Below are 17,595 nucleotides of genomic sequence, written 5' to 3' on the forward strand. Positions count from 1 at the left end.
GTATTGAATTCAATTTACTTTCACATTTTTCCACAACAATGCAGGTTAACCTGGAGCCACACTTGTGTACTACAGGGAATCACTGCCTGCACCTGAGTGCGTTTATTGCAGACATGGCTATCGCCTAAGTCAGCTGCTTAAAACGACAGAATAGCCGGGATTGTGAGTACCTCTCATGCTGCTTCCCTTCACCTCCTGGGGCAGCTGCAAAACAAAGACAGACAGCTGAGTCAACACAAACGCACGTGACTGCTGCTCTTGCTCACAGCCACTGCGAGCGCTGCTGTAGAGAAGAGGTGGCGAGGTGTGCACGTGTACAGCCCTCTATCACTCCACTGCTGGATGAGGGCCTCTGCACACCGTGCGGACTCTGACGGTTATTGAACCAGACTCCATCACGCTGGTCGGTGTGGGTTGGTGAAGCATACACGTGGATGCGTAGAAGTACAGTACAACAATGGGTTTTGCTGCACTGCCTGTTGCTGCCCATGACGTAGCCCCACAATGAGGCACAGCGGCTACTTATGAACGCAGCCCTGGCGACACCACCCGTGCGTTGCTTAGAGTACCTTGGTAAACAATCTCATCGCGTCTTCCTTCGTGTAGGCACCAGCATCTCTGTGCGTGGTACCGGCTCCTGCTCGGGTTACTGCACACACACACACATAAAGACAAAGCTCCCCCATATAGCCTTAACATACTGTTGGGGTAAGTGCTGTTAGTGAGCACCTATGGAGGCCGGAACGGCACACGAGGGGGTGGATGGCCAGCACCACGCCCGGCCGCCTTTTCCTCCCCAGTGGCGATGTTTGCACACCGTACCAGGTAATAATTTGAGGCTGAGTCGACCTAGGGGAGGCCCAGGACCGGTTCAGATAATCATCACTGATGTTTTTCTTAGGTTTTTTTCGGTAAAGTCACGTAGAAAGTAAAATAAAATATTTTACTTTCGAAGTGACTTTACCGAAAAAAAACCTAAGAAGATGATTCCTTGCAGTCACGAAAGCTTCAAATCTAGAATCACTGATGTTGGCCGTGAGCGGGAATCAAACTCGGGTCGCCGGGTTTGTAGTGCAGCGCGCTAACCACGACACTACCGCTCATGGAGCCAGGAGACTCTGTGAGCTGTGACTGTCTCACAGGGCAGCCATGCGGGAGCTGTTCCTTGGGCTCACTGACGCTGCAGTGGCTGCTTACTGTGGTTGTGGGTGCAGTGGCTGATACTGCTGCTGCTGTTCCTGCTGCTATGGCTGCTGCTGCTATGGCTGCTGCTGCTATGGCTGCTGCTGCTATGGCTGCTGCTGCTATGGCTGCTGCTGCTATGGCTGCTGCTGCTATGGCTGCTGCTGCTATGGCTGCTGCTGCTATGGCTGCTGCTGCTATGGCTGCTGCTTCTATGGCTGCTGCTTCTATGGCTGCTGCTTCTATGGCTGCTGCTTCTATGGCTGCTGCTTCTATGGCTGCTGCTTCTATGGCTGCTGCTTCTATGGCTGCTGCTTCTATGGCTGCTGCTTCTATGGCTGCTGCTTCTATGGCTGCTGCTTCTATGGCTGCTGCTTCTATGGCTGCTGCTTCTATGGCTGCTGCTTCTATGGCTGCTGCTTCTATGGCTGCTGCTTCTATGGCTGCTGCTTCTATGGCTGCTGCTTCTATGGCTGCTGCTTCTATGGCTGCTGCTTCTATGGCTGCTGCTTCTATGGCTGCTGCTTCTATGGCTGCTGCTTCTATGGCTGCTGCTTCTATGGCTGCTGCTGCTGTTATGCCGGCTGCTGCCGCTGCCGGGCACCTGTAGAGGAGCCAGGCTGCGATGTGGCTGTGCTGGACGTCGCTGTTGCCGGCTCTCGCTCAAACATCTCCTTGATCTTCTCCACGTCCCCGTCGCTGAGGCTGTGGCCGCCCCCAAAGCGGCGCGTGCTGCTCTTGTCCTTGGGGAGCATGGTCGCGCTCTTCCCGTCTCTGGAGCCGGCCATCCTGTGGGCACACGGCAGCACCGTCGGTACGCGCCGCGCCGCCATGGTGCGCACGGCACCACTCTAAACGGGACAGCGGTCACACGGCATGGACGCAGCTCCCGTACACAAGCTGCGCTTGGTGGCTGTCAAAAGAACAGCCGTGTCTACACACGGTGGCCGTGCGGTGCCTCCTATAAGGAGCAATGTGCACTTCCTACAGACTTGAGCACTCAGCTCGTGCACCCTGCAGGCAGAGGGGGCTGCGCTGTTAGATGGTTGCACTGCACCAATCGACCCTGGTAATCAGCTGCGCAATGATGTTGCTACAGAGCTCCAGTCGTCATCGCAAGGGCAGAGTTCTAATCCTGGTTGAAGTCACTTGGCCCCATCAAACCTCCTGGCTCAATACAAAAACACCACATAGCAAACAATGAACAGTGATCGCACTATGGGCAGACTGGCCCTGCCACGGGAATGTGGAATGTCACCATTGGCTCAGGGCAGCCAATGGAGATAATTGTCGCCCCGTGTCTCATTCGAGTTCGTGTGAGCAGGGAGAGGCCTGGCTGGGCCCACTCTGCTTTGCGAGCGGCGTTGTTATCGCCAGCTCCGGGAGGCCACCTGGAGGCGTTCCCAGGCTGCGCCCTCCTTGCTGGTGAGCGCGGTCACTCGGGCAGAGTGCACGGAGCGCCCAGAGGCTCCGACTTTCGTGCCTCGCCACTCCCCTGCACTCACCGCAGCGAGGTGACTACGCCCCACCGCATGGGGGAAGGAGATCGAATATCCACAGCTGTAGATATATGAATGAGATTAATTCTATTAGTTAGAATATATTCGTGTCGACTGGTGGCTCACTGTTACGTGTCCTTCAGTTAGTCTCCAAAGTACCCACTCTGTTCTCTAATGCATTGCATTATGTTGGAAAGATGAATCAAAGCCAGTTGCACACGAACTTGAGAAGGACTGGAGTAGAACCACTGTGACCACACAGAGGCAAACCTTGATCACGTGACCCACGTCAGAATAGTGAGACGCTCACAGCGCAGTAAGTCCCAAAGGTTCAGCTGATCGCATTTAAAGAAATGCATCTGCTTAATGTATCTGTCTCTACATAAAAATACAAGTAGAGGCAGTGCTCGCTTAACATCGGCCCGTTTAACGTTGCTTCGCTACAAAGTAGCCGATGAATGACTACCCAAGGATGTGTTTAACGTCGCGTGGCGTTGCTATCACGTGGCTGCCAGCGGGCCACTACTTTCCCAGCCGCGTGGGGCTGCACGGAGTCGCCGCAGTCGGAGTGAGATGTGGCCAAGGCGGGGGGGATGAGGGTCTCGATGGCAGCCGGGCCGCATCTTGGCCACATGGGATCGTGGCCAATGTACAAGAATGGTGCTGGAATGGCAGCTAAAGGAGGGAACACGCCCGAGAGGACAACCACTCCAGAGATGGAGACCGTGAGATAAGTTCACTGCGGCAGTGAGATGGATTAAAGCATGATAAGGGCATGGGGACGGTCTGGGGAGGCCTGCATACAGCAGTGGATAGATAATGGCCGATGACGATGATGTAAGCGCAGACTTACATCCCCCTGCGTGGAGCCTGGGCCGCGCGACTCACGTGCTGTAGTGGGTGATGGAGCTGTAGTCGTAGGGGGTCGTGTGAACTTGTGACGTCTTCTTCTCAATTGAGTCCTTCCACTCTGAAACACAACACACCACGTGTACAGACTCGCACAAACAACCGTGTTCATAGGAAAAACTTCAATCACGTGTCTCCCACACGCATACAATCAGCACCCCTCTGTCACTTCACAGTGGTGGCGATGCCTCCACAGCACCTGTGCCAGGCATGGTGCACTCTGATGGGAAACAGGGCAGACCCCGGTGATATGGATTTGCAGCCTGCAGGTATTCTAATGAACCCCCACCACACAGCCAATGCATCTCAAACAATCTGTATGCCTACAACTCGTGCCATCCACACGGGGACGAGTCCCACAGCTCGCTGGAGCACAGCGCTCACTGAGGCCAGTGAGAGCTTCATGCGGCACCAGCGGCAGCTTCTCAGCATCAGAAACAAAGAGGCCGCCCCTTACATCATTGGGAGCGACAACGCACAGCTGACTCTGAGCACACAGCGCAGATACAAGCACCAACATCTCCAAAGCCCAGGGGAAGGGAACTGGAGGGCTCTTTGATGTCACAAAGTGCAGGGCGGGTGTTTGTCACCACAGGGTGAAGCAGGCCACACAGTGTCATGGCAACCTCCAAGGTCAGACTCACAGCCCCTGACTTCTTACAGTTAGAAGCAACCACACATCCACTACTCAGTATGTATAAAGGGACGTTCAGTAGGTCCTGGCCTGAGGCAGCTTCACTCTCCATGATCTTTACCTCTCCACGAGTGATGTTGGCAGACTCTATACGATTCTTGTTTTGAGTTAAACTCGCTCTGAGGAGGATCAGGTGTAGCACCAACTGCTGGAGGTGTGCATTCATCAGCTCTCCCCGCACCCCACCTGGATCAATGTTGTGGCTCAGCACCAAAACGTGGTCGTCGCGGTCGCTACGGCAGTGCTCGTGGTGGAAGCCGAGCACGTGCATCAACTCGTGCAGAACGACGCCCTTGGTCACCTTGCCGGGCTCCAGGGACATTGCCTGGTCCCCGCCCTGATGGCCCAGGAACGACCAATTCCTGTAGAGACAACCCCAGACTGAGCACCGAGCCCCATTCACTCACCACTCATCAGACAGAGACAACCCCAGCCTGAGCACTGAACCCCATTCACTCACCACTCATCACACAAAGACAACCCCAGCCTGAGCACTGAACCCCATTCACTCACCACTCACCACACAAAGACAACCCCAGCCTGAGTACTGAGCCCCATTCACTCACCACTCACCACACAGAGACAACGCCTGCCTGAGCACTGAGCCCCATTCACTCACCACTCACCACACAGAGACAACGCCAGCCTGAGCACTGAACCCCATTCACTCACCACTCACCACACAAAGACAACCCCAGCCTGAGTACTGAGCCCCATTCACTCACCACTCACCACACAGAGACAAACCCAGCCTGAGCACTGAACCCCATTCACTCACCACTCACCACACAGAGACAACGCCAGCCTGAGCACTGAGCCCCACTCACCACTCATCACACAGAGACAACCCCAGCCTGAGCACTGAACCCCATTCACTCACCACTCACCACACACAGACAACCCCAGCCTGAGTACTGAGCCCCATTCACTCACCAATCATCACACAGAGACAACGCCAGCCTGAGCACTGAGCCCCATTTACTCACCACACAGAGACAAACCCAGCCTAAGCACTGAGCCCCATTCACTCGCCACTCATCACACAGAGACAACCCCAGCCTGAGCACTGAACCCCATTCACTCACCACTCACCACACAGAGACAACCCCAGCCTGAGCACTGAGCCCCATTCACTCACCACTCACCACACAGAGACAACCCCAGCCTGAGCACTGAGCCCCATTCACTCACCACTCACCACACAGAGACAACCCCAGCCTGAGTACTGAGCCCCATTCACTCATCACTCATCACAGAGAGATGTAGTGTCCATGTCTCTGTAGTGTACATGTCTTTGCCGTGTCCATGTCTCTGTCGTGTCCGTGTCTCCGTATCTCACCCCTCCCACGCGTGGATGTAGATGTAGTCGGCCTCTTCAGAGCGAGGGATGAACCGGACGCACGTTTTCTTCTCAAACTCCTTCGCTGCCTCCTCGATCTTCTTGACGTCGCCATCGTCTGCAGGTCACACGCCGGGCGTGAGCGGGAAGAGCCCACGGCGAGCGCCGGGCACAGCCAACGGCGTGGGGCACGGCGTGGGGTGGAGCGTGGGGCAAAGTGGGTGGCACGGCGTGGGGTGGAGCGTGAGTGGCGGTAGCGCTAGGCTCCCGTGGGGAGGGCCTGGGGGCCGCTCCGCCGCCTCTCCCTGCGCTTCACTCGGCAGCAGGAGACGACGCTCATTCAAACCACGGCGCCGCTTTATTTGAGTTGACAGAGTAACTTGCCGTTAATCGAGAGCTGCTTCTCTTTCATGGCCACTGCGAGTCCTGCAATCTACTCGTTGTTCTAGAGTAGCGTCATAGTTACCGCTGCCTTTGACTGGATAGCATCCGTCACGTGTGGCTTATTGACTTAACACTCATTCGCTGGGTCCCCACTACATTTATTTGACAGCAGATAAAGAACAAATACAGCAGATAAAGAACGGAGTCCCTGCGTGAGTGAAATTTCCGCCCCACAGTCCCTCGCCCGGCGATGCGAGGAATCTCCACGATCCGCGGTGGCGACGCGAGCCTCCCTAACACTGCTCTGCACTCTCCGTGTCGTGTGCACCGCTTCCTCTGCTCCATTGGCCCCAATGCGGCATTCCCATCACAGTCACACACGCTGGGCACGCGCCGCACGTCACTGGCTTCTACACGCATGGTGCGATGTGTGTATCACGAGTCACGACCGATTTAAGTCAAAGACTAGATGCCTGGTTACAGGCCTCCGTGCATGATGATGCTGTGTATATAGACACTTTGGTTTGTGTCCTCTTCATCTGAGAGTTGGTCTGCTTCCTGGGCTATGTGGATGTATTTTCTATAGAGAGCTTCAGGGAATTCCTCCACTAATCTTCAGATTCTATCTCAAATCATGAGTTCTGGTTCCATCCTTGGTCCTTAGGATTAGTGAAATGTCAATAAACAACCTCATATTGCTGCAGATATTTCAATGGAGCGTCAGTCATTCAGCACTCGGGGGATGTGGCTTGATTCTCACGCTGATTCAAGTAACCAGGCGGCATCTTACAGAGACTAAGAGACCAAGTTGGGTTTCTTCTTTAGGGTCAAACCCTGTCGCTGACTCTCCACCCACCACCAGCTTGCCACAGCCACCTCCACGCCCAGTCACGTGATTATCAATCCTCACAGAGCACAGCTCTGAATAATTTACATCCTGATTTACATTGGGTTCTGCGCTTAATTCTAGACAAGAGCCACTCTGTTGATGTGAACTCTACCCTCAATCTCGTCACCTTCCAGTCACAGCATGGACAAGGCACAGGATGGACAAGGCACAGGAGGAGCAAGGAATGAGTAGGAGGGAGGAGGAGGGGAGGCCACTCACAGAAGGCGAGGGACACTTTGTAGGGGACGTAGATTCGGCCGTCCCTGGCTTTGGGCCACTTCTGCACGGAGCGTCGCGTGGGGTGGACGGCGATGTCTCCCCACTCGAGCGTGTAGTCTGGGTGAGATAAGACAGCGTCACTGACTCACTGGCACTCACTCACTGAGACACTCACTGTGACAGTGGGATTCACAGTGATGTCTCCCCACTCGAGGATGTAGTCTGGGTGAGACGGGACAGCGTCACTCACTCACACTCACTCACTGGCACTCACTCACACTCACTCACTGAGACACTCACTGTGACAGTGAGATTCAAAGCGATGTCTCACTTACACTCAGCGGTGAGATGGGACAGTGTCACTCACTCACTGGCACTCACTGGCAGTCTCACACTCACTGACAATCACTTTCTGTGAGACACTGTCACTCGCACACACTCCCTGTAAGATACTCAACGTGTGACAATATGATCACTATCAAACTCACTGTGACGCACTCACTCTTACTGAATTGAAAGACACACTCACTGTGAGACATTTACTAGTTGCGTCACAGTGCCTGATTGTGACAATGTGACACACGCTGAGTGTAAGTGACACACGCTGAGTGTAAGTGACACACGCTGAGTGTAAATGACACACGCTGAGTGGAGGTGACACACGCTGAGTGTAAGTGACACACACGGAGTGTAAGTGACACGCTGAGTGTAAGTGACACACACACTGAGTGTAAGTGACACACGCTGAGTGTGACACACACACTGAGTGTAAGTGACACACGCTGAGTGTAAGTGACACACACGCTGAGTGTAAGTGACACACACTGAGTGTAAGTGACACATTGAGTGTAAGTGACACACGCTGAGTGTAAGTGACACACACTGAGTGTAAGTGACACACACTCAGTGTAAGTGACACACGCTGAGTGTAAGTGAAACACTCAGTGTAAGTGACACACACGCTGAGTGTAAGTGACACACACTGAGTGTAAGTGACACATTGAGTGTAAGTTACACACGCTGAGTGTAAGTGACACACACTGAGTGTAAGTGACACACACGCTGAGTGTAAGTGACACACACGCTGAGTGTAAGTGACACACACTGAGTGTAAGTGACACACGCTGAGTGTAAGTGACACACACGCTGAGTGTGACACACGCTGAGCGTGACACACACGGAGTGTAAGTGACACACACTGAGTGTAAGTGACACACACGCTGAGTGTAAGTGACACACGCTGAGTGTAAGTGACACACACGCTGAGTGTAAGTGACACACACACTGAGTGTAAGTGACACACACTGAGTGTAAGTGACACACACTGAGTGTAAGTGACACACACTCAGTGTAAGTGACACACGCTGAGTGTAAGTGAAACACTCAGTGTAAGTGACACACACGCTGAGTGTAAGTGACACACACTGAGTGTAAGTGACACATTGAGTGTAAGTTACACACGCTGAGTGTAAGTGACACACACTGAGTGTAAGTGACACACACGCTGAGTGTAAGTGACACACACGCTGAGTGTAAGTGACACACACTGAGTGTAAGTGACACACGCTGAGTGTAAGTGACACGCACACTGAGTGTGACACACGCTGAGTGTAAATGACACACGCACTGAGTGTAAGTGACACACACACTGAGTGTGACACACACTGAGTGTAAGTGACACACGCTGAGTGTAAGTGACACACGCTGAGTGTAAGTGACACACGCTGAGTGTAAGTGACACACGCTCAGTGTAAGTGACACACGCTGAGTGTAAGTGACACACACGCTGAGTGTGACACACGCTGAGTGTGACACACACGCTGAGTGTAAGTGACACACACGCTGAGTGTAAGTGACACACACACTGAGTGTAAGTGACACACGCTGAGTGTAAGTGACACACTGAGTGTAAGTGACACACGCTGAGTGGAAGTGACACACACGCTGAGTGTAAGTGACACACGCTGAGTGTAAGTGACACACACGCTGAGTGTAAATGACACACGCTGAGTGTAAGTGACACACACACTGAGTGTAAGTGGCATGCACTGAGTGTAAGTGAAACACACTGAGTGTAAGTGACACACGCTGAGTGTAAGTGACACACGCGGAGTGTAAGTGACACACACTGAATGTAAGTGACACACACACTGAGTGTAAGTGACACACACTGAGTGTAAGTGACACACACGCTGAGTGTAAGTGACACACGCTGAGTGTAAGTGACACACACGCTGAGTGTAAGTGACACACACACTGAGTGTAAGTGACATACGCTGAATGTAAGTGACACACACTGAGTGTAAGTGACACACACGCTGAGTGTAAGTGACACACGCTGAGTGTAAGTGACACACGCTGAGTGTAAGTGACACACACACTGAGTGTAAGTGACACACACTGAGTGTAAGTGACACACGCTGAGTGGAAGTGACACACGCTGAGTGTAAGTGACACACGCTGAGTGTAAGTGACACACACGCTGAGTGTGACACACGCTGAGTGTGACACACACGCTGAGTGTAAGTGACACACACGCCGAGTGTAAGTGACACACACACTGAGTGTAAGTGACACACGCTGAGTGTAAGTGACACACTGAGTGTAAGTGACACACGCTGAGTGGAAGTGACACACACGCTGAGTGTAAGTGACACACGCTGAGTGTAAGTGACACACACGCTGAGTATAAATGACACACGCTGAGTGTAAGTGACACACACACTGAGTGTAAGTGGCATGCACTGAGTGTAAGTGACACACACTGAGTGTAAGTGACACACGCTGAGTGTAAGTGACACACGCGGAGTGTAAGTGACACACACTGAATGTAAGTGACACACACACTGAGTGTAAGTGACACACACTGAGTGTAAGTGACACACGCTGAGTGTAAGTGACACACGCTGAGTGTAAGTGACACACACGCTGAGTGTAAGTGACACACACACTGAGTGTAAGTGACATACGCTGAATGTAAGTGACACACACGCTGAGTGTAAGTGACACACGCTGAGTGTAAGTGACACACGCTGAGTGTAAGTGACACACACTGAATGTAAGTGACACACACACTGAGTGTAAGTGACACACACTGAGTGTAAGTGACACACACACTGAGTGTAAGTGACACACGCTGAGTGTAAGTGACACACACTGAGTGTAAGTGACACACACACTGAGTGTAAGTGACATACGCTGAGTGTAAGTGACACACACTGAGTGTAAGTGACACACACGCTGAGTGTAAGTGACACACGCTGAGTGTAAGTGACACACACTGAGTGTAAGTGACACACGCTGAGTGTAAGTGACACACGCTGAGTGTAAGTGACACACACTGAGTGTAAGTGACACACGCTGAGTGTATGTGACACACACTGAGTGTAAGTGACACACACGCTGAGTGTAAGTGACACACGCTGAGTGTAAGTGACACACACTGAGTGTAAGTGACACACGCTGAGTGTAAGTGACACACGCTGAGTGTAAGTGACACACACTGAGTGTAAGTGACACACGCTGAGTGTAAGTGACACACACTGAGTGTAAGTGACACACACGCTGAGTGTAAGTGACACACACACTGAGTGTAAGTGACATACGCTGAATGTAAGTGACACACACTGAGTGTAAGTGTAGGGGTGTTAGAGAGAGAGCCCGTTATGCATGGCAGCCTATGGTAAACAAACACAGTAGGCGGGGCTACATGAGTGCACGAGCAGGTGCCCTCTGCGACGTCCGCGCCAGACACCCTGGGGGGGTCGATTCGGTCGTTATGATCCCCCGGGGCCCCACCCCTCAGGGAGGGGTTGGGTATAAAAGGGGAATGTATCGAAGGGCTCGGGAGTGATGTTTAGCTAAAGAAGAGAAGACGGAAGACGTCTGAGATAGAGCCCTGGACTCCCCCTGGTACGCCGTCCTTATCAGGACCGCGCAGGCTCGAGCCAGTGGCGTGGTACCAGGGCCAGAGCCAGTGCTGGTCTGGACTCTGGGTACCGGGCCCGACTGACCAGTGTCGGGCCAAGATAGCCTCCCCTAGCCCATTAGTGGAGGACTCAGAGGCAGGCTAGGGTTAGCTAAAGAGATGTGTCCTCAGATAGACGGGTGAGGGGGCCGATACCCCCTCAAATGTGTATGTCACAACGTGGGTGTTGAATAAACAAGTGTGCCTCCAACTCCGGTGTGAACGAGTCATAAGCGTTACTACATCTGGCGTCAGAAGTGAAACAAGGTACGAACATGGATACACGCCGGACGACTCGAGTCGGGGTACCAGAGGCAGAAGACACCACTGCAGTCGGAGGGCCCGAGACGGCTGAAGATGCCATCGACCAGCCGGGGCTGGGCGCATCCACGCCACAGCAGCTGGAGGAAGGGGAGCCGTTGATGGAGGGGCTGAGGCAGGCGCACGCGAAGCTGACCGAGCTGCTGTACGCCGCAGCCGCCATGCTTGACACCATCACGCAGCTGGCGGCTGCGGGACCGCCACCGGGCAACGGCAGCCGACGACCACAGCGCCTTCCCGCCATTTCCACGGAGCAACATTTTGAAACTCCCGCCATCGCCGCAGCTGCTGTTGAGGGTGTGGCCGCTCTAAGCATCGCGTTCAACGGCGGGAGTACAGTACCTGCCGCGTCACCACCAACGGGCGGAACGTCACCACGGGTGCGACCGGCGATGCCATCGCTGGTTCGTGCCGACGCTGAGTTGAGTGAGGCGGACGAGGGAGTGCGTTCTTCCTCTGCAGCCGCTGCCTTACATCAGCGGCTACCTCCACTCAAGGAATTTGTGGGCGAGGATGGCGACTGGGGCGGCTTCCAGCGGCGCTTCCTCGCTCACCAGGAGATGGCACAGTGGACAGACGCCGAGGCTCTCCGCGCGCTGCCAGCACTTCTCGACAGCAACGCCCTCGCCACTCTAACATCGGCTCCGAAGGAGAGGCGCTCCACGCTGCGGAAGGCGATGCAGGTGCTGTCGGCGGTATATGGTCCAACATCGGACTGTCGCCAACTCTTTTACGATCGCCAGCGGGGGACGAAGGAGTCGCCCCTGGCGTACCGCACAAGCCTCCTGGCACTGGCGAAGGAGGCCTTTCCACGAATGGACGACGAGGGTGTCGACGCCATGGTGACAGAGAAGATAGTTTTGCTGGCGGACGACTTAGACATCGTCATTGTCGCACAGGACGATGCAGAGATGTGCTCCCTCCAAGCGGCCCGTCTTCTCCACGCAAACCTGTCCTCTCAACGACGGAAGGCCAGCAAGGCGGCGAGCGGGCGTGCCGTCGCTGCGGCCACCCTCCCGGCGGAAGAGGTTTGCGCCATCGACCATCGACGGCAGCACGGAGCGGGAGTACGGGAGGACCGGGCCGGTTCAAGCCGTCTACAACATCCATCGTCGTCACCAGCGCTTCCACGCTGTTACAACTGCGGCATCCGGGGCCACGTCGCCTCGGGGTGCCGCTCTCCTGGGCAGCGCAGGACGACACCTCAACGGGACGCCGGCCCTCGTCACAAGCTCCACCATCATAATCCGGCGAGTCGCGGCACCCCTCATGCTTGGCCCACGCACACGCCCGTCACACACTCAAACACCGCAGCGAAGGGGGGGCCAATATCGCGTACCATGGCACCAACACGCACCGCTCTGGGTACTCAGATTGAACCCAGCCAGTGGTCCGTGTTGGCCCATCGGGTTGTAGCCGCGTCGTCAGGGTCGTCGGCCGTTGTGGGTCACATCGATGGGGTCGAGGTGCGCATCCTGGTCGATACAGGAGCATCGGCGACCATTATTTCGGAGTTGATTTATAACATTCTCCCTGCCCAAAGCCGTCCTTTGATGCCTGTTAACGTGCCATTCTTTGCTGCTAACGGGGGTTCACTTGGCATCATCGGACAAATTCGTGCCCAAATTTGTGTCGGGGATATTAAATTGTCTGGGCCGATTTTTGTTTCCTCCTCGCTGGCGGTTCCGTGCCTGCTGGGGACGGACTTCCTGGCCAAAATGCCGATTAGGATATTAATCGACCAGGGATGCATTGAGCTCCCATTGGGCCGACGCATGGCGTTTCTGCCATCCCCCGCTACGAGCCGGACGGCGTTCGCGACGGTGCCGGCGTTCGTAGATAGAACGGTGCGCGTTCCTCCGGGGGCGCAAATGTTGATTCCTTTGAAACTTCGGCGGCCCTTCGCTAAGGGCATTGGGGCTCAAGGGGTTCTGTTGGGACCGTCTAGGGCCGGGGTCAGTGGACCTAATTTACTCCCGGCCCAGACCATAGTGAGAGGGGAAGGAGAACCCTTCATCGCGGTCCTCAATGTGGGCTCGCAGACGGTGGTGGTCCCACAGGGGACCGTGCTTGCTCACGCAACGCCGGTGCCCTGTGAGGAACCCGTTGCGAGTCATGTCGGCGCTGTCCCTGCACCGCGTCCACATTCGGACAGCGATGAAGGGTGGCTCAAGGCGCTTTGTGCGGGATCGACGGACCTGTCAAATTTAGAGCGTCAACGTCTTAAGACACTACTGAGGGAATTTTCCGACGTTTTCAGTCGGGATAAATACGATTTGGGCTGCACTCATCTGCTGCGTCACCATATTGATACGGGTGACAGCGCGCCAATACGCCAGAATCCTTTTCGGTTGAGTCCCGCCGAAAAGGACCATGTCAAATCGGCTGTTTATGACATGCTAGCCGCCGACATCATTTCTCCCTCCAACAGCCCTTGGGGAGCGCCGATCGTCCTGGTTAAGAAGCAGGACGGTTCGTTGCGGTTTTGCGTTGACTTTCGGCGCCTTAATAAAATTACGGTTGCCGACGCATACCCGCTCCCACGGATGGACGAATCGCTTGACGCCTTGGCGGGAGCGCGATTCTTCTCCACATTGGACTTACTTTCGGGATTCTGGCAGCTTCCTCTGGACGATGATTCAAAGCCTAAAACTGCTTTCCGTACTCCGCACGGCCTGTTTCAATTCAACCGGTTGCCGATGGGCTTACACTCAGCGCCGGCAACTTTCCAGCGGTTGATGGAATTGGTTTTGGCTGGATTGCAATGGGAGTCGTGCCTCATTTATTTGGATGACGTCATTGTCTTTGGCAAAACTTTTGATGAACATCTCCAGAGGTTGCGGGCGGTTTTCCTAAAGATGCGGGCTGCTAATTTGAAATTTAAGCCCCAAAAATGCCATTTGTTACGCGAGTCGGTGCGTTATTTGGGGCACATCGTGGGGCGCTCAGGTATTTCTACCGATCCCGCCAAAACGCAGTGTGTAAGCTCCTAGCCGACTCCCACCTCAGTGGGAGAGGTTAGGAGTTTTATTGGGTTTGCGTCGTATTATAGACGCTTCGTCGCTAATTTTGCGACTATAGCAAAACCCCTACACGCTTTAACATCAAAAGGGGTTCGGTTCTGCTGGGGTCAGGAGGAGGAAGCTGCTTTTTGCTCCCTTCGGGACGCTTTGGTAAACGCTCCTCCCCTGATTTACCCTGATTTTTCAAAACCATTCTTGCTCGACACCGATGCGAGCAACACGGGTATTGGGGGCGTGCTCTCCCAGGTGGTTGACGGCGTGGAACGTGTGGTTGCGTACGGCAGTCGGGTGTTGTCTCCAGCGGAGCAACGATATTGTGTCACCCGTAGGGAACTGTTGGCAATTGTCCATTTCATCCAACAGTATCGCCCATATCTGTACGGTCGGCATTTCACCGTCCGCACAGATCATGCGGCACTGCAGTACGCCCTGAGGGTTCAACAGCCATCGGGACAATTGTCCCGATGGTTGGAGGTCCTCCAGGATTACGATTTCCAAACCACATACCGTAAGGGCGTTCGCCACACCAACGCGGACGCTCTGTCGCGCTTGCCAACCACCTCCGAGTGTGCATGCCTCCTGGGGTCTGGACGTTGCAGACCTCCAGGGGACACGTCGGTTCCTGTCTTGGCGGCCGCCAACGACGACGATACAGTAGTTACTAATTCGATCGAACAACAGGGCAAAGATTCCCTGTTGGGGTTGCCCGTCCAGATGGAGGATGTCTCCCTCCTCGGGTGGCGACGTCGCGTTGGCGGTGCGGCGGGGGGAAAAAGAGGGGGTTCCTATGCATGGGAAATGTGCCAAGGCCTGCTGATGCATTGGGACGGGAAGTCGCGTCGACATCGGGTGGTGGTCCCTACTGGGTTGTGGGGCAGGGTGGTATGGGCCGCTCATGAGCGCCTCCTACACCTGGGGACCCAAAAGACTCTCGCCTTGCTGCAACTTGATTTTTATTGGCCTGGCATGACGAGGGATGTTGGGGATTTGTTGGGATCATGCCCTCAATGTGCACAACGCAAACCGCCGGCACGGGAGTCTAACCCGCCCTTGCAATCGATCAAAGTGTCCAGGATAAACGAGCTGGTCGCTCTGGACATTTTGGGACCATTCCCCGCCACCCCCAGGGGGAATAGATATTTGTTGACTGGTGTCGAGTATTTTACACGCTGGCCTATGGCCTGGCCTCTGGCCAACCAGTCGGCAGCAGCCATCGTGGAGGCCTTTGTTCAGGGTTATGTCCTGGACAAAGGTGCTCCGGAGAGGCTGCTGACCGACCAGGGCAGGAATTTTTCCGGTAAACTACTCAGACAAGTCTGTGATCTCCTGGGCACAAAGAAAATTCGGACCTCCCCATATCACCCACAAACTGACGGGATGGTCGAACGGTTGCATCGCACCATCACGTCCATGTTATCACAAAAAGTTTCGGACTCGCAAACGGATTGGGACCTACAAATTCAGGGGGTCTTGGCGGCGTACCGGATGGCACCCCATGCAGCTACGGGGTTTTCTCCCTTTTACCTCATGTACGGCCGAGAACCACACCCGCCTGTTCGTGCCCAGTTGCAGATCCCCGTGCCGCAGGGAAAAACTAATCTGGCTGACCACGTTAAATTTAATCTAGACAAATTGACCGAGGCACGAGATGCTGCAATGCAAAACTCTGACCTCCGTCAGAAGGCGAATGAGCGCCTCAGATTGCGTCGAGCGCACATGCTGCAGTGGAAGCCGGGGGACAAGGCATGGCTGCACTGCCCCCAGGTGCCACTGGCAACCTCCTCTAAACTGGTGCGGCCGTGGCGGGGCCCTGTGGAAGTGGTGAAGGTGTTACGACCGCAGTGCGTGCGCATCAAGTGGGGGAAGCGGCGATGGTTCGTGCACCCCTCTAGGTTAAAACCCTTCGCTGCGGTACGCAATCCCACTTCACACGCGCGTGGCCAAACGTGTGGGGGGTCGGCCGACTCGCTGGGTCCGTCTCCGTCGCTCTCACCTAATGCCTTGCCGGCTGTGCCACCTTCAGATGCATCAGGAGTGACGGGCTCACGCCCGATCACCCCTCCTGCGGATACCGAGGGTCACGCGGAGTCGGATGAATGCTCACCCCAAGACGGACAATTGCCACCTGATGGTCCGCCACGCGCGGGTACCCCATGTGAGGGGCCCGCTGCAAGGACGCGCGCAAAAATGCGCAAACTGTTGTGAGGCCAGAAAATGTGTACATAGCTGTTGTGTTCATTGGGTGTTGTGTGGGTGGTGTGTTCCCCGCTCCTCGGATGTACATATGTTGGCTTCACCGTGTGTTGTGTGTGCGTGGTGGGTTCCCTGCTGATTGTATATAGGCTGTTTTTTTTACGGAATTCGTATTTATTCGGGGGGGGTGAGACGGGTTGTTTTCTCATCTTGCTGTTGCGTTCTTGTTCTGGTTCCTGTTATTGTTCAAAAATAGTGAGGCACACGCGCGGTCAGGGGGTGAAGGCACCTTTATTGTCAAATTTTTGTATGTTGGCAGCCGGGACGGCTGCATGCTATGCGGGGGGGAGTGATGTAGGGGTGTTAGAGAGAGAGCCCGTTATGCATGGCAGCCTATGGTAAACAAACACAGTAGGCGGGGCTACATGAGTGCACGAGCAGGTGCCCTCTGCGACGTCCGCGCCAGACACCCTGGGGGGTCGATTCAGTCGTTATGATCCCCCGGGGCCCCACCCCTCAGGGAGGGGTTGGGTATAAAAGGGGAATGTATCGAAGGGCTCGGGAGTGATGTTTAGCTAAAGAAGAGAAGACGGAAGACGTCTGAGATAGAGCCCTGGACTCCCCCTGGTACGCCGTCCTTATCAGGACCGCGCAGGCTCGAGCCAGTGGCGTGGTACCAGGGCCAGAGCCAGTGCTGGTCTGGACTCTGGGTACCGGGCCCGACTGACCAGTGTCGGGCCAAGATAGCCTCCCCTAGCCCATTAGTGGAGGACTCAGAGGCAGGCTAGGGTTAGCTAAAGAGGTGTGTCCTCAGATAGACGGGTGAGGGGGCCGATACCCCCTCAAATGTGTATGTCACAACGTGGGTGTTGAATAAACAAGTGTGCCTCCAACTCCGGTGTGAACGAGTCATAAGCGTTACTACATAAGTGACACACACGCTGAGTGTAAGTGACACACGCTGAGTGTAAGTGAC

The 17,595-nt window shown here is 54.8% G+C and overlaps 2 protein-coding genes across 3 annotated transcripts in view; both read right to left on the reverse strand.

Annotated features, from left to right (window-relative positions):
* LOC144736680 (uncharacterized) overlaps positions 1-17,595 on the reverse strand; it is an 828,508-nt gene that overhangs the window by 732,124 nt on the left and 78,789 nt on the right. The gene's annotated exons all lie outside the window — the stretch shown is intronic.
* LOC144734326 (low choriolytic enzyme-like) overlaps positions 1,758-17,595 on the reverse strand; it is a 32,182-nt gene continuing 16,344 nt past the window's right edge. Inside the window, exons 6-10 of the mRNA XM_078616453.1 lie at positions 7,116-7,232; positions 5,624-5,741; positions 4,471-4,646; positions 3,570-3,651; positions 1,758-1,971 (exon numbers count right to left, since the gene is read on the reverse strand). Coding sequence (XP_078472579.1) covers positions 1,758-1,971; positions 3,570-3,651; positions 4,471-4,646; positions 5,624-5,741; positions 7,116-7,232 — 707 coding nt within the window. The remainder of the gene's footprint in view (positions 1,972-3,569; positions 3,652-4,470; positions 4,647-5,623; positions 5,742-7,115; positions 7,233-17,595) is intronic.

The sequence above is a fragment of the Lampetra planeri genome, chromosome 3, assembly GCF_965212315.1.
Source record: "Lampetra planeri chromosome 3, kcLamPlan1.2.h2, whole genome shotgun sequence".
NCBI lineage: Eukaryota > Metazoa > Chordata > Hyperoartia > Petromyzontiformes > Petromyzontidae > Lampetra > Lampetra planeri.